General features: G+C 47.4%; 1 protein-coding gene across 2 annotated transcripts in view; it reads right to left on the bottom strand.

Moving 5' to 3' along the window:
• Window positions 1-27,340, bottom strand: part of LOC105277975 (A disintegrin and metalloproteinase with thrombospondin motifs 7) — a 41,333-nt gene that overhangs the window by 11,851 nt on the left and 2,142 nt on the right. The window contains exons 2-3 of one of the 2 annotated variants that reach the window (XM_011336740.3): window positions 22,231-22,384; window positions 8,647-8,981 (exon numbers count right to left, since the gene is read on the bottom strand). In XM_011336740.3, coding sequence (XP_011335042.1) covers window positions 8,647-8,981; window positions 22,231-22,315 — 420 coding nt within the window. In that variant the 5' untranslated portion in view covers window positions 22,316-22,384. Of the gene's footprint in view, window positions 1-8,646; window positions 8,982-9,603; window positions 10,348-22,230; window positions 22,385-27,340 lie in introns of those variants that run through there. The other variant, XM_026974064.1, reaches the window with a different exon arrangement.

Below are 27,340 nucleotides of genomic sequence, written 5' to 3'. Positions count from 1 at the left end.
CTGACAGCCGTAAAAGACGATTAGACTTGGCTGGTTGGCAAAGCCGCGATACGATCTACTCGTTGCCGGGGCTCTTGATTATCGCGTATCCCTGTTAGCCGCGGTGATCGCCGAGAGAAATTAATTATCGGGATCCGTGAAAATGGTGCCTGGCCTCGATAGCAGACACGCGGAATTGACTGCAGCTCGCGGTTCCGTCGACAACACGAGATTTCATCCCTCCGGCACGCACAACCCGACGATTGAACGCTTATTTTATTAACGATCAAATTAGCGCTTATTGACGATTGAACTATCGGTGTCGTAAGCGCGGCGTACGCTCGACGTGCACCTTGTTACTACCGGGATTGTATATGTCGTCTCCTGCCGCAGCGCGGGAATTTAATAACGTGCCGATAAATTATTGTAAATGTCAATCGCCGTCGCTGCGTTACAGCCGTGTAACGAGTTATGCGCGCCAGCAATCGTGCGCGAGAGATCGCCAATGACATCAGACTTTGTATCCGGCAAGTTATCTCCGCGCGATCGATGCCTGAACGTGCGAGAAACGCGTGAGACACCGTCATGGGTGTGTTCCGCCATCACACAGCGTGCCGTGTCACGGGGGGGAGGACGAGCAAGGCTAAATTGAGGATGTGAAGCCAGACTGTCCGGGCGGACCACATGCGATCCTTTCCCCCTTGAGGAAACATCTCAGCCGATTCCCTCGCGTGCCTCTCGAGCGTTTTCTTCCGCTAGTATGCCTGGAATCTGTTCCGAGGTGGACACCGCGAGATTAACGGGTTCAGGGAAGCTGTTCTCTGTTCGTGCAAACGATCCGTGCAAGTCATTGCATGGTCTTTGTCCCGATTTTGCGTTCTGCGTCCTCCTGATATTCTCCGTTCCGCGTATCGTATCGCAAAAATTTCATGATTATTTTCCAATGATAGAATATTCTAAACAGGATGTTGGAAATCGTTGGAAATCGAATCTTGTTACAGAAAGTTTCTTTTCAGCTCTCGTATATTCGGCGAGCATCAAGTTACGATATCGAGCTTTCCTATAGGTGTTTCACGCAGGGTGTTTTCCGAGTCCTCGAGATATGATCTGCGGGATATGCGTCCCTCGTCGCGCAATAAAACGCCCACCGTCTTGATTGCTTCATCATTTCTTCTCCCCTGATTCAAAGACACATGAGTAAGTGCCTCGTTAGGCCGTAATCACCGAAAGTAATATAGACCACCCACCCTAAGATCCGACGAAATAGATACGCATTAATTGAACGGAGGAGCAGCTCAGCCGTTGATTACCCATTACCGGTAATTATATGCTGATCGCGTATATATATACGTGCACGTTCTCCTCCGCACGCAAAACGCGAACCTGGAACCTGTTCCCCTACTGCGGAGAGCACATTGATTCGAGTCGATCGTTTGCGTATGCATGCGTGCACGCGGTGTCGACCGCATATTCACGCCTCCCGACCTTTCGCTACCGGGGAGAGACGTAGTCGTAAAATATTCGTGCCGCGGTTTACGGTATTGCGCGTATTATTATGTCGGGCTCTCACGGGACATGCGATTCTTTCGTACCGGGGTATACCGATCGTGTTCCCCTTTCGACCGTTCTCCAATCGACGGAACGTGGAACGCTCGCTCGGAAACGGCGACGGCCTCTCTCGGGGTGAAATCCGCTCGGCGCGACATGGGGGGGCCCCGTTGCACACGTATATGCACAACGAAATAACGCGCGCATAGCGAAAGCCGATATCTCCCGCAGTCCGCCTGTCATTGGCGGCGCAATAACGATCATTTTGATTTTTTTGCCCGGCCCCACCGGGTGACAAATCGCTCTTTGTTGCGAAAACGGAATTAATTGACCTATTGATTTACGTCGCTCCCTTTTGTGCGCCGGGTTTCACTTCTCCGCGACCGGCTCGCGCGCCGACAATATTTCGCTTTTTCGCTAGAACGACGCACGCCTTCGGTCGCGCGGTGGGGTTGATGATAAATCGCGCGAGCGAGCGTACGTGCCTGATCGCTATCGCCTCCGCTCGATTGCGGTGCGTATACGCGTTAATTGCCGGTATTGATAACCGTGGAATTGCGACGAATGGCACGGAGAAAACTGTTTCGGCTTGACGAGGCGATGATCCGGCCGATTCCCCTCGTCAAATTTGTCCGATAAACCACGCGAGTACGTGTACACTTTCGGGATGTGCAAATAAATTAAAGCGCGATGCCGATAATCAGGGTGAGCAGCGTTGACCGTTTGCTCGCGTTGTGCACATGTTGCGTCCGCGTGTCGGTTGTAAAGAAGATATATGACAGCGATATATTACCGCCGCACGAATTATTGACACGGTAGCCGTTACTGTCGCTGATATAGTGACCGTCTTGCTAAACGCGGTAACGCTCCACAGCGATCCGTTATTGCGGGATATCTCCAAGCGATAAAACACTATCCGCAGCAACTGTGCTAGCCAAATTGGCTAAAATATATGTTTCTGTTGTAATTCGCCTGTCCTCGATATTAATACAATCTTTACAATCACTTGTCGCTTTTAATTGTTTTTCAATTTCGATTAGACGCCACCCTGATAATCGATAGTGTCGAGGGTGCAGCAGCGTTTCTAATTAAGAGCCGAGATAGCTCGTAGCGTTTTCGCGATACCGCTTGTATTTCAATTCCTCGTCCACTGGGATGCTTCTGGATAATCGCAAAATAATTCATCGAGACAGTCTTCAAGTTGTTTCGCGAACTCGGTCTCAACAGATCGTGAGTAATGCGCGACCCGGAGCCGATATTTCTTGCCGCCGCTGTCGCTGCGCCTCGCGGTAACGATTATTTTCAACCCCTTTTATTTAATACACCCACACAACTTGAAAATTGGCGAGAACGGAAAGCGCGGAAAAGCGGAATTGATGGAGCGCCTGGAAATGCCAGTTCGCCGCGATTTATTTTGCGCAACGAGCGGAAGATGTTTGCTCATTACCCGGAAACGTTTCTGAATAGATAATGTTGACATCGATCGATCGATCATCGCGGTTCGCGATGTGATTCGCGCGGTGCAAGGAATATTCACGTGCCTCGAAGATCTTAAAGGGTCGGCTTTTTCTCTCCGCGAAAATTTATATATTGATGTAAATGCAGTGTTTCGTTAAAATAGGAAATTCCGAAATCTTCCAACTTTGATTTAAAGTTGATATAATAAAACATCTGAAAAATAATTCAATGGTGGAACAACACGTGAGATAACGTGGAATATAAATCATCACCTCGTTACATTTAGCTTCCACATCCCTAGATTCAACATCTGGAAAGGAATAAATCGTGAAAGTTCACCTATTTGCGAGATCGAACGGCGGCAGCGACGAGTCGGCGGACGAGCGATTAATCGGGATATAAAACGCGACGCCATTACCGCGTTCATTTACGATATAGCGATCCGCGAGGGAAATTAATTGCGCAAGGAGCGCAACCGCTTTTTCTTTCGCACTCGGGCGGAATAATGCTAATGACTTATACGTAAGCGCCCGTCCGTTAAGAAGGAGTCACGCGACAAGATGCATGTCTGCGGTGCATTTTGCAGTCGCCGTGACTCGGGAATCGCCTATCTGCTTTCGCGATCGTTCTTGGAAATTTAATAGACACGTCCCGACGTGCTGTGTATCCTCTGGACACTCGCCCGCAACGATACCGATGGTCGAATCGCACTCGTGCTTCCGAGCGTTCGCGCGCTCGCAGATAAGCGGACTAAGCGGATCCGCTCCGCGAAGCGTCGCGAGGATAAAATCCGTCCTCGTTTGTCCAAGGCGCGCGCGACGGAAATCCTTGCCCGTTGTCGTCGTTGTCGTCAAAAAGAAGGCCTCGATTGCGCACGATAAAAGTGCCGTGCGGAAAAACGATTTGGTCCGATCTTGCGCGCTCGCACAACTCGCACGAGGTTTATCAAGCTGATGAGCGACGCTCGTCCGCGATCACGGTAAAGAGCCGGACACGCGGCAGAAGATAAAATTAATTACGATACGTTCCACGATGCCGTCTCCGGTGGGGGAGAAAAGGGTGATGTAGTGACCAAGATATCGCGAGGAGTGATTGCGCTGCAGATAGCGGAAATAACGGACGATGAGTTTTGAACTGTGAACTTAAATAAAGTTCCGATTCCGCTCACGCTAGCAGAGAGATCTCAGGCATTTACAGTGATAAAATATTTATTTGATAAAATAAATAATTTTATTGCGAGCAGTAGTAGTTTATCGGTTCGAAGGAAATTCTAAATTTCAGAAAATGGAGAATATTGCACAAAGGTACAATCGTAAAATATCGTGATATCGAATTGTGTAAAGCAATAATGCATGGATTCAGCTATTAGTCACATTTAACGATCAATAATTCGCAGCGGAATGAGGATTATTATTTATCCGAATTAAATCACACGAGGAGTAAAGAGTGCGATGCGATTCGGGAACTCCCGAATCGACTTCAGTGTGCGCAATCAGCGCACGGAACGGCAAAAGGGATGATCATCGTTAGATTCAATTCTAACTCAGCGTTATGCTGGCAAAATGGACGCTGCACCGGGGAGGATTAACCCAGGGGATCTGGCCATTATCGAGCAAGCCTGAAATTACTGAACATTACGTATCGGCGCCAATTACATTTGGCGCTCGTGTGCATATACAGACATATACACGCACACACAGATAAACCCATACACGAGAGCCGGAACGATTGCTCCGTTTCCGGCGCGCGTAAATGCGCGGAGATCCGTGAAGCAGGTGACACGGTACTCCGAGCGAATCATCGCCAATTACGAAGATTGGTCCATAATATCGCATCGGGCGGCTATGCTGCGACAAGAGAAAAATCCGTGAGTTATTTATGAAGCAGTAATTCGGAAATTAAATGCGTTTCAATGCGTGAACATGGAGCGCGGATTTGCGTTTTGCGTACCATAGGAAGGACTCACCGTAATGCGTTTCACACCCTCACTAAGGCGCGTAGCACCGGCAATAATAAGCGTTGCAGACCACGCGCTGAGTCCATAAAATATTGCTCAATCCCCCGATGAAATATTTAACGTTAGTTAATAGTGCACTTCTGCGGATGCGGTGAGATGATCTCACCCACAACGCATTATGTGCTCGTAGCAGAGGAGTCGGAGCTCTTCATTGAGTCGTCGTTGTCGCGGCGGTGGCAGAGGATTAGCTTTAAAGTCGACACGATTCAGTCAGCCACGGAAATTTAGAGGATATTTGATCTTACCTTGTAAATGCCGTCGCGGCTTGCACGATCCGCCGCTAAGTAGGACCGTAAGTCCCCGCGTAAACCGCGTGCCGTAAGTGGCACGAGAGTAGGCTCGGGTTTTATGGCGGTTACGCGTCGGAACCACCTCCTCCCATTCTCGGGGGCACACTCGCGTGCCTCTGCACCGCGGATTTTATGGCCCAATAAAAACGAGTATCGCTGTGAGAGGTAGATACATTACGTGGGACCACGGTAAACAGAGTTGCACGTACCAGATAGCTGCATATGTTGAAATCGCCGACTATCCGGTGTATTATTATGATAATTAACGCTCGCGAATTATTGTCGCGGGGATTTTTGTCGATGCTTTTGTTTCGAACGTTTGTCCTACCTAGCTGTTATATTTATACCTGTACATCAGCTGCAAGTTGGCCGTGAAGATTCCGCATCCTTGTAACGATCAGCGGAGTCGATCACTGCTACAATACAGGGTGAGGCACCTAAAACTATGTTTTTTTACGTTCCATCTATATAGTAGAGCGTTTGAAGATGCGCACATTGATCTACGGGTCAAAATCATTCAAGGTTACTGAAGGCTAAAATTTCTAAGTGCTAGAACTTTTTCATTTCTGAATTTACGGTATTTTCAATAGCAGAGAACTCTAGGCAATATAAAGTAAATTATTTTCCCTTGCAGTTGGCCTTCATTGACCTTGAATGATTTTGACCCGTACATCAATGTGCGCATCTTCAAACGCTCTACTAGATGGTACGTAAAAAAATATCATACCATTTAAAAAAACGAAGTTGACCTTCATATGACCTCTACGCGTCCACCTAATAAAAAACTATTTAGAACAAATTATGTGTCCCTCGAAACCATGCAAGTTTGGTCTGACACATTTTTTTCTATCACCAATAACAGCCGAGATATTTAGGTGGCCTGTTTTAGGTGTCTCACCCTGTATATGCGATCCCACGGGATCTCAAGGGAAAATTGAGCAATTACACGGTATTGCGTGAGAACCGGGAGTTCATAAGGGAAACTTCGCCAGCAGGTCCGCACTGCTGGGCCGATGGGACATCCGAGAACCAAGCGATATACTCAGGGCGGTCTTACATCGTGTGTGACTCGTAAAGCTCGATGTACGATCGGTGCATTAATGCTTGTTGGTGGACTAACGCTTGACGATGAAATCTCTTTGTAATATTTAAGGAGCTTATCTTTTTATTCACACGATTAATCGCTCGCTTAGGAAGGATTAAAAGAATCGTTAGATCGCGTGAATCGCTGGATCTCCTTGCTGGACAGCATTAAGCAGTCTATTGTGTGTGCATGTACATATTCATGTACTTGCTCACGTACGTGTGTGCTCACGACGACTGGACAACGACTAGGTGCGCCGTCATAAATCTGCTAGGCCGTGGCAAATTAAATCATTATCTGGAAGCTGCGGGCAAATTGCGCCGATGCATGCTCGCGGGCCAACTACGCGTTCCCCTCGTTCTCTCTCTGCCTGCCCTCTGCTTCCCTCCGTGCCCCATTGTGCCGACCTGTCTTTTTTCTGCCCTTGCATTCCTCCGTCCGCCCTTCGTGTACCGCGAATTTTACGTTCGTGGCCAGGAAACTCTGCGAGAACGTTTCCTCTTCTTGTGGCTCGCGCGCGGTCGGTGTGGCGGTTTACATAGAGTTACTCACGACGGTAAACCAATACACATAAATTTCGAGAGGATGATGATAAAAGGACCCGGATGGCTGCAACCCGACAAGAAATCGCACGTTGTCTTGCATGCCGTGCTTCTGGAAGGTTTTTCAGCTAAATGTATACGTATATTTATCAAGAACATCAACAAGAAGAATAGTACAATAAAATTTGATACATTATAAGATCTCGAATTACATCACTTGTACTTAATATCTCAACTTAAAAAAATATAAAATTAAATTATAGAATTGCGACAGAGGACGTACGGTTACGTTCGTTTGCATAATGCCAGGTTTCGTGTTACACGGATCGCATTGTAATTCATCGATTCCCGAAATCATACGGCCAATTACGTAAATGGGCACTATACCGGGAAACAATTCTCAAAAAGCAGTTTACCGCGAGAGAAAGAGAACGAGAGCTTCCTGTCTGGTCGAATTTTAATTCCGACCGTTCCGGTTCACCTCGTCGCGACATTGACGAAAGAAGCGCATTTCAGATACGTAAATCACTCGTGAAAAATTAGCCCGCACGCTGCAGCCAGACTGCATTCGACCCAATTTCGCTCGAGCCGTTGGCCGTGAGTCCTCAGAGAATTCGACCCATTAATTAATCCTCACGGTTAACGAATAAACCGCGTCCGATTTGTACACGCGCGAAAGGAGAAACGACGCTGCCGTCATCAACGAGCGTGTAAAGCCATACAGTACATTTGGATATCGATCTTTCCGCGTAACAAATCGCGATACCAAGTCTACAGTTTGTTCCAAATTTCGCTGCGGGACAAAAGAGAGACGCTTATAATACGACTGATTTAAAATCACCGTGGAGATCGTAGGGAGGAGACCTAACGAGCGGGAACTCGTTCTGCTCGCCGCGGGCTTAAGGGCTGCTCGCGCACGCTCGCGAAGTAAGATAACGCCTCGCCGGGCGCTTGCTTGATATATCGGCTGTCGCCCATTTACGGTCCTGGCGATTGCACGAGGGGATCCCTTTCAGGGACAGAGGGATTTCGTCGAGCTGACAGAAACTTCGTTTCGTCCGAGCTAGCATAACCGAGCAGATATAACGTGTCTGATATTGCGGTGGGACGCGTGTTCGACAGTTCGGTAATTTAGCCGACAGGACCCTCGTGCAGGATTCTCGCTCTTACTTGTGCGGACGGCTGATGCATCGACACACACGGTGTGTCGTCGATGGAGCAGATTTTATCTCTCGTTATGTTCGCTGCACGAAGTCTTCATGGAGTCACGGCGGGTGCGTTGGATCGCCGGCAGCGACGACGGGGATGCCGTGTTCCCTCTGCAAATTGCAGCCGACGATTCAATCGCGCTTGTCACATTATATCACCTCGGATCTCGCTCGTTCCGCTTAATTCTCGACGCGATTCGACGCGACGCGTCAGATAGCGCCGAGTAAACGATAACGATTTATCTCAGTGTGCTCGTGATCGTCCGTCTGACGCGAAAAAGGATTGAAAAGGAAAATGGAGCTATACGCTCGATGCAATTTGTTTTAATCATCATTTCCTGCGCTGCGCGGATCTGCTCGTGAATGTTACAGGAAAATTTAATCACGAGCGCGTAACATAATTATGTCGGCACGATCCTTCGTGAATTTTAGATTTTCAACAACTGCGAACGTGACGCGAATATTGGCCTTCGCGGCGTAAAACGTAGTGACCTATCGGAAAATCGAAAGTGTAACTCACCAGACCGTCGCAAGCGGACAGGGCGACACGGGAATTCCGATGGCCCTTAATGAATCCCCGATAATGACATTTGCTGCTGTGATTTTTCGCCAGACTGCGGACGTGCAGGTCCCGCTTTCGCCTCTCCACGACCATCGCGCTGCCGATGAAGTTGTCGGCCGCCATCAGTTCGAGGTGGTACTCGTTACCGGCCACCGCCACTCGATAATGAACGATTGGCCCGTCCTCGTGATGGTGATGCGTAACATTGTGCGAGATTAAGTCACCCAGGTGATCCACTTTCCGCGGGATCACGATCTCGTGATTGTGCAGGTGCTCTTGTAGGGTGTACAGCCCTAAAATGTAGAAAAGGCAAATGAGGGAAATTAATACTCGTCTTTACTCGCAATTTTTAATCATCTGTTATAAGATGCCTTAAATAAATATATAGTTTTCAAGTCCCTGTGTAAACTTTTGGTGTACAGCAGAGTCTACAAGGTGGATTTTGTCTATACTCGTGTTTGATTTAGCACTGCCGCGAGAAGCTTTTCACGTGATTATAATCGACGGATAATACCATATTTATTGCGTGTTTACCGTTCACGGTTTCACTTAGGCAATAAAGCGTAACGTTTATTATATTACGCACAAGTGGACAGACTCGTAAAAGGCGGGCGGCCGTGTTCGCGCGTACTCATGGGTACGAGGTGGTGAAATCTCGGCGGGCCGCTTAACGAGAGAGGGGCCGGAAAATGAAAAGCGGCTGACCCCACAGGGCGACAACATGAGACAGTTTACACACCGTAAAATCCCGTCGCGCGATAATTCGCGATTGATTTAACGCGCGCGCGAGTGTAGCCGCTTAGAAAGGTGCCGCTCGCTTCGTTCGATTAACGCCCTCGTTAAGCGCCGCCATCGTCGCCGACGAGACATATGACCGGGTACAAGCCGGTTTCTTCGACACGCCTAATCTCTTACTGCGTGACGGCTCCGGGAGACCCTTTCAGGCAGCAAATCCCTCTCGGACCATGGTAAGATCGCCGTCTATCGCTGACGCCTTGGAGAACGAACGGTCCTAAGCCTCTCGCGTAAATTACGAGACACTGGAGAACGGGTAACCGGAGTACCGAGGGATTTACCGCGGTAAAATGACAATGGCTGATTGCCCGACCGTTGTATCACCGTTGATCGCGCCGATCAATTCCGTTCCGCGACAATTGCATCGCCTAATGAAGCTCTCCGACTTTCTCATTCCCCGTTGTTCCCAGTCCGGGTCAGACTGCGCTTTAAAGCCGGTAGACACGACGAACCGTGGCCACCAGTCGCACTGGCCACGGTCTCATCGATCGATCGTTTCTATTCTTGACTATTATCGCTGATGATCTAACGTTTAATGGAATAATTGTGGGCGACCTTTGTCCACGCGCGCGGCGAACGGAAAGAAAACCACGCAGCCAAGAACGCAGAGACCCGGTTGAACTGCGGTGATGTGTCTTCATACAAGAGCTTGACAGCATCGTTACGGTCTCTTCTGCACTCTGCCGCGTGACTGCCTCGCATTATTTTAATATTTTTCATGTTAAAAGCTGATAATATGTTCGTAAATCCTACGATATCCACAACTCGGAGATACACGGTGCAAAGTGGAATCATTATACGTGGAATGTGTAATGTTCGAACGAAGTGAATCCACGTGGAAAGGGAAGCTTGTAGCAATCAAATTAAAAGGAAATTTATAGTAAAAGGATGACTGTGTAGGATAGCAGCTGCGAACCGCCACCCCGTGGATTGCTGCGGCAGGTTATTGCGCAAGTCGAATAAATTAAGAACCCGATGAAATATACGTTTCTCTTGGCATATTACAGATACGAGTTATTAACTTATTAAACAGCGAAGTGTTGCCCGGAAGGGGGGCAACGACCTTATCAGCTTCTAGACATTTCTATACGGTCTTGCGTAACCTCGTGGAACCCCACGAGATTACGACCGAAACGTAGATGTACATCATCATGTGCGCGCGTGCACATTGCTCTCGGCGCACTGCCTGTGCCTAATAGTCTCTGCGGTTAATGGTTTTCTCGTGATCGCTCTAAAGCCGGCCATGAAACCGCCACGCTGCGCCGTCGACGTTCCGCGCGAACGCGATCAGGAATCGTGCTGGGTGGTTTCCTTACCCCCGTCGGCGATAGCCGACTACCAGAACGATTACACCATTTATCGGTTAATTTCATCTTTACATAAATATTAAACGGTTGTGTTAGTCAGCCGGTCCTTTCCGAAGCAATTGATATACAGCCGCGAGAAGGCATCTTTCATCCGTAGGAATTACAGTTGACTTGTTACCGGCGCAATGTCTCTGGAATTTTCCTGAAACATCTCTGAAACTGCGAGACGTTCGTTTAAGGCGTTTGTCGTTAAGACGATGGTTCGCACCTCGCTGATGACACATTACAATAATATGGAGTCTGAGGCGAGTGGAAGTGTCAACGTCGCATGCGTTTCGCAGTTGCGTCCCTCGCTCTTGTGACATCGCGCGCGATCCGTTACGGCGGATGGTCAATTACATAGATATAGGTCGTCCGTGTCTCATCGCCTCGGAAAATAAATAACTGCTAATTATTTCATTAAGATGCGCGGCCGTTAATCGTGTAACCGTGGATATTGAATTTTATCTTGTTGCATCTGGCGAGTGCTCTCACGCTTCGCGCACGGGACGGCCAACTCGGAGAGTCGCCTTGACGAGGCCAGGGATCGATCTATCCGCTTTTCACGCTCGATGGCGATCGTTAGGAGGCAGCCAGATAGCTAGAGGAACAGGATCAGATAGCGATAGATAGAGAAAGAAGAACGGGGAGGGAGAAAACAAATAGAATAAAAGAGCGAGCGAGCGAACGAGAGATAAATAGAGAGAGAGAGAGAGAGAGGTGCCGTCTAGTACAGGTAGTTGAACGGTGTAATCATCATTATCCCATTATCATTAAAGTCGGAAAAATGGCGGGACGGCCAATAGGCGCGCGCCTCGAGCAAACCGGGGTTAACTGCAGGTGGGGACGTCGGATGGAGATAGTCGGACCTCCCATACAAGCCATACCTACTGCAAATGTCTGGCCGATCGTGGCCGTTTCTACGTGACGCATACGTACGTGCGTACGTACGTACGCACGCCGTGCTTGCCACCGTCGCGGCTCGTACCACGACTCGCCTAATTGCGTATAATTGATGATACGTGCTGTCCCGGGGTTAACGTGATTATACGCGACTTATGCGCACCGGGTTATTAATCCGCTGATCTTACCTGCCGACAGTTAACCTTCTGACACAGTCGCGCCCATCCTGCACGAGACTGGACGATACGGACTGGAATAACGAGAGTGCATGCTTTTCGCCAGATTGGAGATCGTAACTCTACGTTTCGTTTAACCCCCTATTGTAAAATGCGCTTTGCGTCACTTGATACTTAGAGAAGATTATTTATCGATGCAAGTGAGGTGAATGAGACACGTGATTCACGGTGCACGAGTCGAATGAAATTACGTTGCACTTCATACTGCAAATTATATTGTAATTGCATTGTAATTGGTCATTGTGATATACTGGGAATAAAATGATTAACTCAACTTTTTGCAATCGTTCCGATGACCAACCATTCATAGTAGCGAAAAGGTCAACAGTTCGTTATTACTATGAGACTAGGAGACCACAAGAATGAGCGACCGCGTCGGATGATTAGCCGTGTTATTTTTTTCCTTTGCTCGATTCTTAGAAAGAAACCATCCCGCGCGAGAATCCCGGCAGATTTAGGGATGGCCGAGAGATCGGACCTCTTGTGAGATTTATGAGAATCCTCGTGTACGGAAATTCTGTATTGCAGATCATCGCGATAATTCAGAGGTGATCGCGAGCCCGCAATACGCAGGGTGTCTTTTGTGTGTATCTGATATAGCGTAATTTATCGTCACGCTGCTTGCTTATATCATTTGTCGATCGGTACCGGTGTTGCTCACGTTTCGTTTCAGTATCGTCGGCTCGCTTCACGTGCACGCGAAGACCGCCGACGTTGCTACGATTTAAGCGATAAAACATTCGTCTTCCATCCGTCCCTCCGTGCCCGCCGATCAATAAGGAAGTATGATCGACGCACGCGCATCTACTTCTCGTAACGCAATCCAAAATTCGGGCTTTCGCTTGGGAGAAGTAAAGTCGAACATTGTTCTGAATGACAGGACTATTACATCTATATGATTGTTATCTAATATTCGATTTCCTTCAGACTATTTTACCAATGGTAAATTTTCAAGTCCTATCTAATGTATGAATTGATCCTTCGAGTCTTGTATCATCTGTGAAAGGAGAGGTTTGTCGTATTCTTCACCATGATACCTCCACTTTCTTACATACAGGGACCTGGCAGGGGTATCCGACGACCACGGGGTCTTTGGATTCCCAGTCTCACGGTTCCACGGGTTGTCACGGGCGGATCGCGGAGGCGCGGGAGTCAAAGTTATTAGGCGTCGGAATGATTCTTTATCGGCGATACCTGGGGTATTACGGTAGAAACCAGTTCCTCCAGATGACTCACTCTCGGGGGCCATCTCGAGCGCAGGCCATCGTCGGTCTCACAAGAATGGACTCACCTCCTCGTCTCTCCCTCGACCTCCTTCGTCTGTGCCCCCTCCCATTAGCATATACCTACTTATCGAATTCATTAAAGCCGTCACGATACCCGCGGAAATATAACCGAACTACGCAGTGGGATGCGGTGCCCCCAAGACGAGTTTCTTGTAATCGTCGGCTTGAATCATCGTTCTCCCTCGTAAGACTAGCTTCTAGATACTCGCGCGGCGACGACGATCGAATCGTTGATTTTACGACGCCGAAACTTGACACCGCCACATTCGACTCACGTGGTCGACCTTTATATGAAATTCGTTCTAGGTAAATTTACTTGCACGATGTCGCGCGTGAAAGATATGCGATTCCCGAATGATCTGTTAATTATGTCAAACCGCCGATGCTAGCCGGTGAAAGTTGAGGATTTTTTTCCTTCTCTTTGCAAAATATAGCGAGTCTTCTCACGTAACCTATTAGGCTCCAAATCTTTGCACGAGTAACTGTTCCCGCGATCTTTATAATCTCGACGAGAGCGACATAAATTCTTGACCCTACGCGAGTCAAGGAGAGAACACTCGATCACATTTCGGAATAGCTAATTTATTCTTAACTGGTTAAGGGGTTACATACCTCCAGAATTTTCAAAAATCGATTTTTTTTATTACTGATTTTCATTCTTTATACTTTTAAAAATATAATAAAAAAAGAATTAGTGAAAAATTCCAATCCGTAACGAAGATATAACAATAAATATGACCGCGCGTTAGGAGGCGGGCCGCGGCGCGCAGCTGCTACGTGCGGCGCAGGCTACCGCAAAGAAGCTCGAACAGCCCACAGATTACAGAAAACTGTACAAAATATAAAAATTATCGAGAAGGAAGGCACGCAATATAAAATTGGAATGGGAGATTAAGCTCACTACAAAAATTAATATTTACACGATTTTTACTTCTCAAACTTTAAACGCGTTTTTCTCGAAACCAGTTTTTTTGACACGGTCGGCACGATAACTCGTTTTCAATATTTTTAAAAATTTTTTGTTCTCAAATCTTCGTAATCGTTTTGTCTATAGTCTGTCGAGCCATTTTTTTGCAATTTTGTTTCATACAATTTTTATAAACAATTAAACACCGAAATTTTTCATGAAAACATGAAGTTCAACTTTGACATGGCATAAATTGTTTATTTTTTTGAAATTAAAAAATCTGGCTCGACAGACTATAACTACAACATTACTTTACAAGAAATTTCTTGCATTTGTCAGATCCATCAATGTTACAAGAAGATATCATGCCGACTCTGAGGGGACATTTTTTCAGCAGCGGTCCAATTAATGCCACAAAACTTCATTTTATTAATATTCAAAAATTTATTATTAATTATTTTTTTACACTTAAAGGACCAGTAAATCATATGCAGTTCATATTTTACTTTATTATTTCAGATATACCCCCTAAAAAAATTCCCCAAACATATCAATTTTTCGCCGCTATGGAGGTATGTAACCCCTTAAGCGGTTTGATACGCGGCTCTCTCAGAATTATCGAAAAAAAAATAATGATCGCGTATGATGTCATAAATCTGGCACGTGTTAAACGGTGCGAGAAGAGAGCACCGAAAACCCACGACGAATGGGATTTCATAGAGATTCGAAAGATACGTACGTGAACTTCTGCCAACTACTGCGACATCGCTTCGTGGAAATCGCGATGGGGGCATGCAATTAGGCACGTTCGTCAGGCCCGCAAAGTTTAACATATCCGAGCGTATGATCTCGGCCCGCTCTCGTCACCGAATTATTCGGAGTTAGCGATACGGCGTGTCGCACTCGTGCACGAGCACGCGGCCAATCAAGATGGTTTCGCGAACAATGGTGTATTCTCGAGAATCAGAGGTGTGTAGTATACCGCCGCCCGATTTCGTACAAACGTTGTACTGTGCGCCTCGAAACTCACGTCGTATCGTTCGAGCCACAACAGCTGGTCTCGCTTTTACGACGAGCAAGATTGCTTTGATTAAATAAGCCGCGCCCGGCGAATGCGGTTAATGCGGCACTTGTGGTTTATCCGCACGATCGAATGAGATCAATAGGATCATTAAGGAGTTTACCTGAACCTACTGACAAATCGTCTGGACATTCTGCACACTCGATTCCGCGGAAGCGCGATGAATCGACCGAATACGGTCTTTAAATTGCGGCTTTCTGAGAGATTCGCGGTTTGACTCGTAATTCCGTGCGTTCGCAACGAAATTACGCAATATGAACTAAGAAGTATCAGTGTACGTTTTCCGATCACGTTTGTGCTCCAATGTTCATCACGTACTTTGGTATATATTACCGCTATTAATTATCGCTGGAAGAATACATCTTAGCGCGAATCGATATCCGGCTTATCGGAGCAATTTTAACAAATGGTCGATAAAGAGAAATAACGAGCAGCGGCGCGCGTGTAGCGAGCACCAGCCGCCGTAATAAATACAAGCCCGATACTCTAATTCGCGCAAAGTACATAAAAGCGGTAGTGCGGCTGTAGCGATCGTTACCTGTAACGCATAATGCGGGGTCATTAGACGCGATATCCGGACCGCATTTGCGGCATGATTATTCGAAAAGTGGCCACGTCGTTCGAGCGATCGCCATCCTGGCTGTTCGTTCTCGCGATGACGCGGCGTTTAATTTTCCCGATTGCCGATCGTAACGAAACACGCCCGATCGCGAGCATGCTCACGAAACGTGTTGCATCGCGCGGCCTGCTTCGGCACGGGAGGTAGTCAGCTCGACCGGAGAGACGGCGATTAATCATTGGCGGTACAACTTAATTATTGTCCGCGTCGCCGCTTAATCCGCCGGTCGGCGCGTTGCACTTGCACGAGTAACGTCGCAGCTTGGTCGCGCTCGAGCAGATATCGCCGATGAATCCGCGATAACGCGGACCACCGACTCGATAATTAATCTAAATTCATTTTTGCGGACCGGTAGGTTTCCGTAAATTGCGCGGCCAGTCTGGTATTTGGTCCGTCGATAGAATTATTCGTCCACGACGTCATCGATGCCGGACACCGGACGCCCGCGCGTAGGTGGATACGAATTAAGCCCGCCGCGATATTTCCGATAATCTGGACACACAAGCGTTTTATTAATTAGTTGTTTAGCATACAACACCGCTGAATCATTTTTGTATTCTTTGCAAACCGTGATACTAATGTTATGGCTGATGATCATTGCGTTTGCGGACCAAATCTTTCGCGATGACGCGATTATTCAGGTGACGAGGCACACTTTCGATTATCCGAATAATTCAAGGCTACGCCGTAGGAAAATTGGCTTCCGGAGCCGACGCCTCGTCGTTTCTCCCTCCGATTTCCCGAACGATATTTCCTCGTGATTTACGTGCGCAGCCGGCTGTAAGACCGCGAACGTGCGAAACGAACTCCTCCACTTTCCGTCCTTCTGCCGCGTTCGTCATCGCACCAGCCGCTATTATTTCGCCACTTACGTTAGCGGGAGTGGCGAGTTGTCCGAGAAGAGTGACTGATTCGCACCTGCGGGGGCAGACAGGACGAGAGAAGATGTGCTGTCGGCCACGGCCTACGCGGCCGATCAGCAATAACGAATAAAGCCCACGCGGCTTCCCGACGACGACGTATACGCTGCAGGAGTGATCCTTTTCAAGAGACGTTCGAGAGCTTCTCGGCACCCACGGCTACTTGTGCGTTTGCTCTGTGAACGTTCTTACGTTGATGAGGTGTCGCGATTTCGACTCCGAGTTGCACTTCTCCTCGCCGCTTTCGCATCACGAACAAATACAAGGCGATCCGAGACCCGGCTCTCGCTGGACCGGATGATCCAGCTGTAACGCACGTTCCCTGTAACGCATCGAGTTTACCAAAGCGCGCGACGAGACCGGGCGAGTCGTCGTCTTCGAGAGAGAGTTTGCCGGAAAGGAGAGTTCGTCGAGGTTCCTATCGCGGGAGATATCGTAACTCGGTGGCCCCAGGGAAATCGGTGAAGTCCGTTATTGCACTGTCCCGGCCGGAAGACACAGGTGGCAGGTAGTTTACGCGTTCGATAAGTGACGGCGACGTCGAGTCGGGCGACGCGGGTAAATTTCTCACGTGCCGAAGGCGCCGCCCAAGTTTACTCGCCAACAACGACGACGATGTCCGCGTTCCTCGGGGAGTAGACTTTCCACGGCGCGGTTCCGCCTGACGATAACGTAAACTGAATCGTCGCCTAGTTTATCCACTTCTTGCGAAGAGATGAATTAATGGACCACGTTTCCCCGTGAATGGTGTGATTGTACGGCGCGATGACGACTTTAATTTGGGACTCGAAACATTGTGCTGAATGTAACGCCAGGAGCAAAACGATCGATTCAACGCTCGCACAATGCTTCCCATTCAATCATTTTCGCTTCTATTTATGGGAACGTGAAATCCCGCGGGAGTGGATTCTGCGCCCTGAGCGAATCGTAAATCGGCGCTTGCCACGACCTTAACCAGCGCATAAAAATTTTACCCTACCGTAAAGCGGATCTCCGGTTATCGCGCTGTCGCTGTGGTGGCTCATGGATTTAGATAAAGGGCAACAAATACGCGCGACAGGTTACAGAAAATATCTGGACTCTCGGTCGCCGCTGTATCGGGGGGGCCGACGTTTCCTGAGAGAAATATCCCTGGAGTTCTTGTGTTCCGCTGGAACGGTTACCGAGATAAGACGGCACCATGTCCATGTAGCGTGCGGCCGCGGGGAATAAGTGCGCCCAAGTAAATGGCTGGTTATGTTCGCAATTTATTATCTCGCCGTGAGATAGATACATCGTAACGCACATCCGGGCACAATATCGCGTTAAGTCGCAAGCGCGGGGATCGTCGCTGTACCTGTCACAATGGCCACGAGGCGATGTTACTTTACGTATCGCCCATTGAATCTCCTCTTTCTCTTGGTGTGTACGTGCACACGCCACGATTCTTATATGATTTATATCGCGCACGTTTAACAGGGATAAAAGGGAGCATTACGCGCGGAGCATTACAGCGGAGTAGAGATTCGACACGGTTGACCTTTCTCGTGCATTTTATTTGTAATAGAGTGCGCGTGAAACCGGCAATGAGAATAGGGAGAACTGGTCGCGAAATTATGGTTCAAAAACATGCTCGTTGCGCTGACCTTTCAATCTTAATTCAATGTTAATCAGGTGATTTTACTATTTTTATCTTGCGTTTCTCGATACACGACGGGAACTCCTCGCGTGGCCTCGGTTTTACACATCTGCATTGGACCAAAAACACTCATTATCATAAGCCTGATAAAAGATACGATATTTTCATATTTCCACGTATATATCTCTTTCTCTCTCTCTCTCCCCCCTCTCTTCCTCCTCCTCCCTCGTCGTTTCCTCCTCTCCATTCACCTACATTCACCTTTTTTTTTATTTGAAATTTATATCATCGTGTATTACCATACTTCTTCTTCGACGCAAATTATGCAAATCCGCGATCGGCTATTAAAGACATCCAGGACGCCCGGACAACCAGATCGGATAACGTCGCGGCACTCGACTCGAGGAGGCTGAAGACAAATCGCGACGATATCCCCGACATCGTAGATCGCCGTCATCGGCGATATGCCTACGCGGTGCGACGCGACGCGACCTGACTTACTTTGCGACGTTCTCGGATTTTGCGCGCGTTTCCTCGCCAGGTACCCACGCCTGGGTTACCATTTCAATATTTCTCACGGCTGCGGCATTGGCACTCGGCCTGGGTTCAAAAACGTCGCGCGAGCAGAGGCGAGTGACGGCCAGAGGAAAGAGGATGGAGCGAAATCCTCTCATCTCTCGCGCGAGAGAAAGAGCACGTCCGGGGTCCATTGACAGCATTTACCCACGCGCGAGACGCCCGCATGTGCGATCTCTCCGCGATCTCTTTCTCTCTCTATCTTTTTCTTTCTGTGCAGGTGCATGCGTGCGGATGCGTTGCGAGTTGCACTCGTACAAATGTAATACGCCGCCACGACGATATATATACGCGCGTCGCCCACGCCGCATCGGTCGGTCCGCGTGCGCATTTATGCGGCGAACGAACGGGCGATTTTTCAGCGTGTTCGCGCCATGAATGGGTGCCTCCGCCGTGGTCGGTTTTAAAGCACGAGCGCACGGCTTCGCGCTCCCACCAGCTCGTCTCGTCTCTTCCATTCTCTCTGTCTCTTTCTCTCTCTCTCTTTTTCTCCTGTTCTCGTTCTCGTTGCTCCTCGTCGTCGATTTTGCGGACGTTTGGCGCCGTCGTTTGGGTCCACCAGATTCCCGCCGGAAGATAAAAAGGGTACGAGGGGTTCTTGATGACCGTGCGGTGTGTGTCTCGGGATTACGATATTTCGCCTTCTCGGTCTACCAGGCGTTTTGTTTTACGTGTCGGGACGATCCGGAAGATGCCTCGTATCTTTGCACGTGTATTTATCTTCCCATTTCACTTGTCAATAATTTGCTTGGTCAAGATATTGCGTGTGCGCCTCAAGTTGCTTCATATTTTTTTCTTGATGCACCACGGATCCGCGTACGCGTATTTCCCCGTCAGCGCCGAAAATACTGGCTGCGGTTTGTAACGAGCGTGGCTGACGTTTAAATTGGGTCATTTCGTACAATTATACGTATTCCAATCGGCCCGTCCGAACGATTTTGCGATCCCGATTCAATCCCGAGGAAACCAATTTCGAACGGCGGCCCATGATAGTCTAACTCGGGGGATAGGGATAGCGGGACCAGATATGTTTTCAATCGAAAAATTGATTGCATCCGGCGGCCGCGACTTGACGTGTACAGGCAAAGACAGAAGCGACGAAGACACGTGTCACTGTCGCGAACGATCTTTGTGGGTTTCTCAGTAAACATGATCGGGACACCTGGACAAAGCGCTTTCAGTTTGATTACGGGCTGCTCGCTCGGGTGAAACGTCGCTTTCCCGCTTTATTGCGGTGACATATGTGTTCCGCGGTTCACCCCGTTTCGACAAACTTCACCCTTTCGTCAACTCCGGCCTTCTCATCGAAAACGTGCTCATGAACGGGACAGTTAATTTCGTTTTTTTCCTTCTCGTCGATTTCTTTCATGGTCAGTTAATTTCCGAATCGACGCGATGAGGCGCAAACCGCGCTAATGTCTCGTCATTACGTTACCGCCGGCGACTTAATAATTCTGCAATCGCCAAAGAGAGACGCCGGATGATTATCGCGAAACCGGACAAATTACCCGGTGCCAGTTATCCGGGCCGAAGTACCTCCAGCTATGACGTTCGGTAAACAAGTCCCCCGCACGCGCGTACGGTGTGCAATTTTCTCTGATCATAATAACTACCCCCTCGTAACGAGAGAGGGTAATTTTGAACGGCAAGTCCGGTGCTCACGTCTCTCGCTGACGGTCCCGTAATGCCGACGTCTCGCGCATTGTTTTCTTCGCCCACACAGAATCAGCATATGTACATGCAATCGAACTCATTAGGAGACGCTACCGATCTACATTGAAAAGAACATGCATCCCCCCACTCGCGAATTTTCAATGCATGTCGATCTTCTTGTTGTAACATCGAGATTATTGTCGAATTCTTGTAATTCATCAATTTTATGTATTAATTATTGAATATTTGTCTTCTGATTTCATTGCATCGTTTCATGAGAAATTTCTTCCTCCGCATTTCACAGTCGGTTCGTTCTACGTAGATTTTATGCTTGCATGCACATTACGACTTTTGTTTCCGAATAAGTCCGCTCGCGATGTTAACGAAGTGGCTCAAAAGGGTTTTCTCCGACACCGGTCGGACGAACGACGTTACGTTCGAGACGAGCAAAGTCGAGAAAAGAAAGACGCATCCATCACTCCGACTTGTCGCGCTTGACAAACGATTCGATGCAAGTATGCTCGCGTAAATGGCGCTTAAGACGTTTCAAGAAGAAGTAGAAGAAGAAAAAGAAGGCCATGGATTTCTCTGACCGGGTTCGAGGATTCTGGCGCATTTTCGATGCTTCGCGCGCGGAGATTCCCTTGGAGCCAATCGCACGGTATCACACCCGATCTTCGCGGATATAGTTTATCAGTTTTCAAGTTGCCGCAAGATCCGTGGTCTTCGCGAGCATCGACGTTGCAGCTTTTGCGGAATCAGCATCTCTTGCGCACAGCACGGCACGTCAGAAGCAGCGCTGAAAGTTATGTCGATTGGCCGTATGCCAGCCGACGGCTTCGCGTCGGCCGATACGATCCCGCCGATAAGATCAGCGGAATCGCGAATAGCAACGTCGAAACCGGGCACAATATTCACCGCGCTCGTACTACCGGATGACAATCAATTACGTGGATGGCCGAGTGACGGTCTGCGCCACTACCGCGCGACACACACGAAATATTTATCGGCATAATTAAAAATCAGCATGAGCCTTTAACAGCCATTAAGGTATCCCGACGTATAAATAAGTCGCGAATTAGCATTTTACGGCATACATACATACATACGTATACACATACAGTCGGATGGTCATCCGGAGGAACCGCGCACGAACCGATTCTTTCTCAGCGATTCCTCTCTCACCTTTTCTCCCTCTTAATCGCCGCAATCGCAAAATCCGCCGCACCGTATCCAAACGTATCGTTCGTTCTCTATTCTCGTGCTCTTAATAGGTGCTTCTTCCACAAAAGGTAAGGCTTCTCCTTGGAGAACTGGCGGCCGCAGTCAGTTCTTGTCGGAGTCGAGAAAGTGACATGCGAATCGAACCCGCACGATTCAGTTGTATCCGCAGATTTTCTGCTGGATTCGAATAATGGAACCTCATTGTCAATATGAAAAATATATATTACCGAGCTCCGAATTGTTTCTATACATCGTTAAATCAAGATGAACAAACAAAGCTACAAAGAAAGGTAGAAGGCTAAAGTAAGGTGTCGAATAAGTTGTTGATGTGATGGACAAGTGAGATCAAACAAAGATACATGCTCGCATGAAACTCACCTCTGACGCTAGATAAGTGCTGCCGAGCTTCGAGATTGGGCTGCACCGCGGCGATTAGTATCTGAAGCATCAATAGACACCACATGATTGACACTGAATCGAACGCTTTTCTTGCTAACGAAACGCGATCTCCCTGATATTCGTCCTCTTCACTCTGGAACACATGTCGTAACTGCAGCGTGAATTTCCTGTTAAATCCCTGCGTCGCAATAGTAGATGGATCGCTACCGCTATTTAAATGTGTTTAAAGCTCTGTTAAGCTTAAAGGTTGCCTGGCCGACCACGAAATAGCGAGCTAATTTGCAAAAAAGGCTTAATTACGGCTGCCTTTGATCGCGGAGATTCTCATAGTCGAAAAGAAACTGGAATGGGGAATTTATATCTCTCTTTTCGTAAAACTGGAGGAAGATAGAACATTTTTATTCACGCTATCTGTCCCTTCGAACGGAAAGTTTCGATGAAAGGATAGGATGGGTATTCGGCCTCGTCTCATATTTTCTGCGTGAGACTCATGTCTGACTATACGCGTGTCGCACGTCGATTTTCTCGATGGTGCTGAGGCTACTTCAGGATCGTTCCGTGCCGATGCTCCGTGGTTACAATAATTGGAATTTGTTCAACCATACCGCGCCGATGATCGGATCCGACAAGCCACTGGATTCTTCTGCCGGAGTTCCGCTCGCAACGTGACTCTCGTATTTGCCGTGGACAATGGAGTGGTAGCTCGCGGCTACACGTTGCTCTCATCGGAAATGCGAGCGAACGATGACGCGATCCGATTGCCGATCGAAGACTCCAGGGAATTATGCTAAGGCGCTCAAAATTGCGCGATCTCGTTCACCAAATTCGGAGAGGCCGACTCGCGGATTCGTATGCGTCGCAACTGTATTCCCGCTGAATGATCCGCGCGCGGTCAAACGTAGTGACTAACGTCAGCGTCATTTAAATTTTTAATTGGCCTCGCGCTCGATTATGACGCGTACGGGGCGGTCATCCCGCGCGCGGCAAGGACAGCTCGTAATCATCCGCAGCATGGCTTTTCGATAACTGGTTAATTAATATCGATCCCGACTTCGTAATTAATTCATGTATGTTGGAGATGTATGTGTGCGTATATGTGGCATCTCGTGTCTTATAGCCTAAGCTGCATGCCGTTTTAATCCGCACGAGTAGCTTGTCTTCTTCTCAGGCGCTTCCAGCGCGCAGCAGCCGAGTCCAATGCAGCTCACGAGAGCGCAACGAAGATCCGCAACCGGGACGATGAGTCGGGTGGGGGAAAAGTTAAAGCAAGTTCATTAATGCAACGTGAAATTAGTAATTAGCCCCGCGGAAATATCTGTCAAACAGAACGCAAGCAAACTTTGCGCTTCCGAACGCACGAGTTGCTGTTCATCGACCATTCGTTGACTTCATTCTCTCATACTATTTAAAATCCATCGACATTGTGTGAGATGAGAATATTGCAGCTTTTTCTGTAACAAAGTTTCGAAATATGTTCGACAAAAATGGGTGAAAAGGTGAAAGGAAAAACTGGTTCATGTTTGAACCCGTTTCACTTTGAAATCCAAGTTTTCTTATCGCGACACTTTTTACGGCACGAAGAGCAAAGGACCAAAGTTTCATTATTGCGCGCGACAACATCTTAACGTCGTCGTTCCAGAAAGCGGTCGTAATATTACGTCAAACAGAGACATTACACGCCGCATAAACGATATTATTAAGTTGCTTTTTGGAGTTTAGCGTGGCATTTAAGATCCTAATTAACGCCGCCTCGGATCTGCCCTTATTCTCGAAGAAAGCATTGCGACGCGCAAACTATTATCAAAATAAGCATTGCCGTTCTCGTACTCGATTGTATGCCGTGTCAGTAATGGACGTAACCACTTGCGGCGCAACCACGGAATATTAATAAGCGGGGTGTAGGTTTTAAAACGATCCACGCGCCTCGTCCCGATTGAGTTGTCGCGCTTGTGATGCACCACGCGCGGGATCCCGGACACCGGTGTAAATTAACCAACACAAGCGTCATTAGAGGATGATGACGACGACGATCTACGACGAGCCAACACGCATTCCGGGCGCCAGCCCCTGCATGCGTTTCTAATTGATTGTCCGGCCGGAAGTGGGCGGTCTCGCTCTTGCACGTTAAGCAAATATTTATCTCTTCGTGGAAAAAGCGAGGAAAGAACTTAATCAAGAAAATAGACGGCGCGAAGTGAGAGACACCGGAAATGCGTTCCGGTGTAACGTGGGGACCTGTACGTGATCACGCAAAAATATCGAGGCTCGCGAAAAGGCACAGATCAAGAGGAGAGAGAAAAAGAGAGAGACAGAGAGAATGAATAAATCCTCAAGTTGCTCGAGCGGGATTAATTCCTACAGGCATATCGATGCTCACTGCCGTCGAATCGTTAAACGTTGACATAATTAATATGACAACTCAGCCGAGGAGCGAGCGGCAACAGAGTGACGCAACACGCGAAACCGAGCAACCGCACGATTGTTACGCGAGCGCGTGCAAATGCTTCCTCCGACATCGACAGCGAATTTTCATCGTTCTCTGCAAAAAAAGTGCCGTTGCCTACACTATCTATTAAATTCCTCGCGGTTTTTGGTAGACGCTCGCTGACTCGTAGATTACGTGCATGTGCGATAATGCCATACACGATGCATGATTTCGCAAATCGGTTGTTAGAAAAAGATCTCGCTCGTAATTACAAACATCGCATCGATTGCACGTAGGTGCTCCGAGTTATCAAGTTATTAAATCCGTAACGCGTTTTTTTTCCGTAAGCCTCGCGGCGAGCACACGCACGCACGCATACATGCATACGAGCAGCCCTCGGGTGATAAATTAAACGACCGCATAATAAATTTCTATCCGCGCGACAGCTATCGTGTATGTTTCGCATTACGATATTTTACTCGTATTTTACAGAATAAGAATGCGCACGTAGATATTTATACACGCGGCACTGCTGCGATTTCGCACAAGTGCGATTACGCTCCGATTTATGTGATTAGGAATTTCTAATAATGCACGTTGATGCGCAAGAACGGATTATTGAATTTATTGTCAACACGTAAATATGTATGATTCGCGGCTTGATCTCAAGAAGAATGAAACAGCCGAGGCGCCGACACCGGGATGCGTTCATTGTTAGCCGGATGATGAATTGAATTGATATAAAAAGATTATTGATTCTTTGAAATTAATCACATCGGAATTATTCATTATTCCCTCGTGGACAATCGCGACGTTATCGCTTTTGGCGAAAAAAACGTGACTGCAGCCTCAAATTAGCAAAAAAGTAGAGAAATCGGATATTTCAGCGTTAGGTACGCTTTCGAATATGTAATAATAATAATTGCATTATTTAGAATAATTGAATTGACCATTTGATTGTTGTTACTGCTAAGGGTCAGCTGTCAATCTTCGACAGTAACAATAGTCAACATTAACAATCCTTTAAAAAGGATTCGAATCAGAATCAAAAAATATTTGGATATTACACGGATATTATATTATCATAATTGTAAAATAAGTAATAAAAGCATGCGCACTTTATATTCGATTCTGTCTACAGGATTCTTGCTCGTATAATATTAATTCATAGAATAAAATGTTTAGTTGCTGCAGCACGAGAAAAGAAATTTTCGTGTTTGCTTTTAAATACTTACGAAACGCAATCGTTCACATGTAAATTATGAGAATGAGAAATGCGCTCGGATGATAAACGGCATAATTGTTAGGCTGAAATTAATATGCACGTGACTCTTAATTAAGAGCGCAAATTAAATGGCGGCGGTAAAAAAAGAGTGGATATGGCAGGAAATGCAAAAAATTCATGGTACGGTAACTTTACATTAGTTTATTTAAACGAGATGTCAGAAATTTTTACAGTACTTGCGCTTCTCTCTCTCTCCTAAATTAAATAATTGAATTAAAATGGAATAATTATTACGTTTATTCGTACATTATTCATTGTTATGAGAGGCTCTCGCTTACGCAAGGGATATGGTTTATTTCTTTTATCCATTTATGCTACAATGATGGAAATATTTTCGCGACTTTAATTATCGCTTGGCGTATCGTAGAGCAAAAACGCATAGTTTTCCTTTATAGTTTTAATGAAGCATAGCTGTCTTGTTAATATCCGATGCAATCCGATGCAAGATATATAATGTACTCCGAGATAATTGTTTAATTTTAATTGAACATTTATCACTCGTTTAGCATTGCCAAGACTACGAAATTTCGTTTTAAAGCGTGCGTGTCACAAAATAGCCATTGTCATCGAAGGATCATTGTCATTTTCATCGATGACAAACTACCATGTCTTACCCCGAAGGTTAACGATTTAAATATTACAGAATCGTGCGTGATGCACGCGTCTCTCTTTCTCCCGTTTTTCTCTCTTTGCGCGCGATTTGCAAAGAGCGATGTACTTGTTCGTGTATGGCCCACCTTAACGATTTAATAATTACGTGGCTCTCTTCGGAGAGTCGAAACGAGTCTCTCATTAACTGCAGCGTAATTTGTTGACTTTCGATTTGATATGCAACTCCACGAGCACGCTGACGTACCGCGCCGCGTCGTCGGGTTATCATTATCGTGATACGTGTAACAACATAATGACGTAAGAGAGCGAGTCCATTTTTCTGCATCCGGCACTTTACGCGAAAGGTACGCGATGCGCAAATGGCCGGTTTTCATTCGGCAAATAATGCTGACCCATTTTGATTAATTAATGCGCAATCGCAGCCGCATCAGCCGACCGATTAAGAATTACGCACATGCGAGCACAGTAAATTGGAACTCTCGGTGATAGCTGCGGTCTCGAAAAACACCTCGCAAAATTGCATCGTTCAAAAACAGCGGCGATCTTTCTTCAGACGTCTGATACGCACGCCGGAAATATTTTCGGATGTTCGCAGATCACGTCAAATCCCGAGAAATTCATCTGCTCTTCATCATTCAGAGCGTTCCGCCACGCCGATGACTTTTAGCCGCGGCCGATTCGATGAGATTGCACGATTATCCGGTGCACAGGCGTGCTGTTCGATGAAAACGCATGGCGTCTGTTCCATTAAGCTCTTACGTGTCAAT

Source organism: Ooceraea biroi, chromosome 1, assembly GCF_003672135.1.
Source record: "Ooceraea biroi isolate clonal line C1 chromosome 1, Obir_v5.4, whole genome shotgun sequence".
NCBI lineage: Eukaryota > Metazoa > Arthropoda > Insecta > Hymenoptera > Formicidae > Ooceraea > Ooceraea biroi.
Note: the sequence above shows the minus strand (reverse complement) of the source record. Positions and strands in the feature narration are given on the sequence as shown.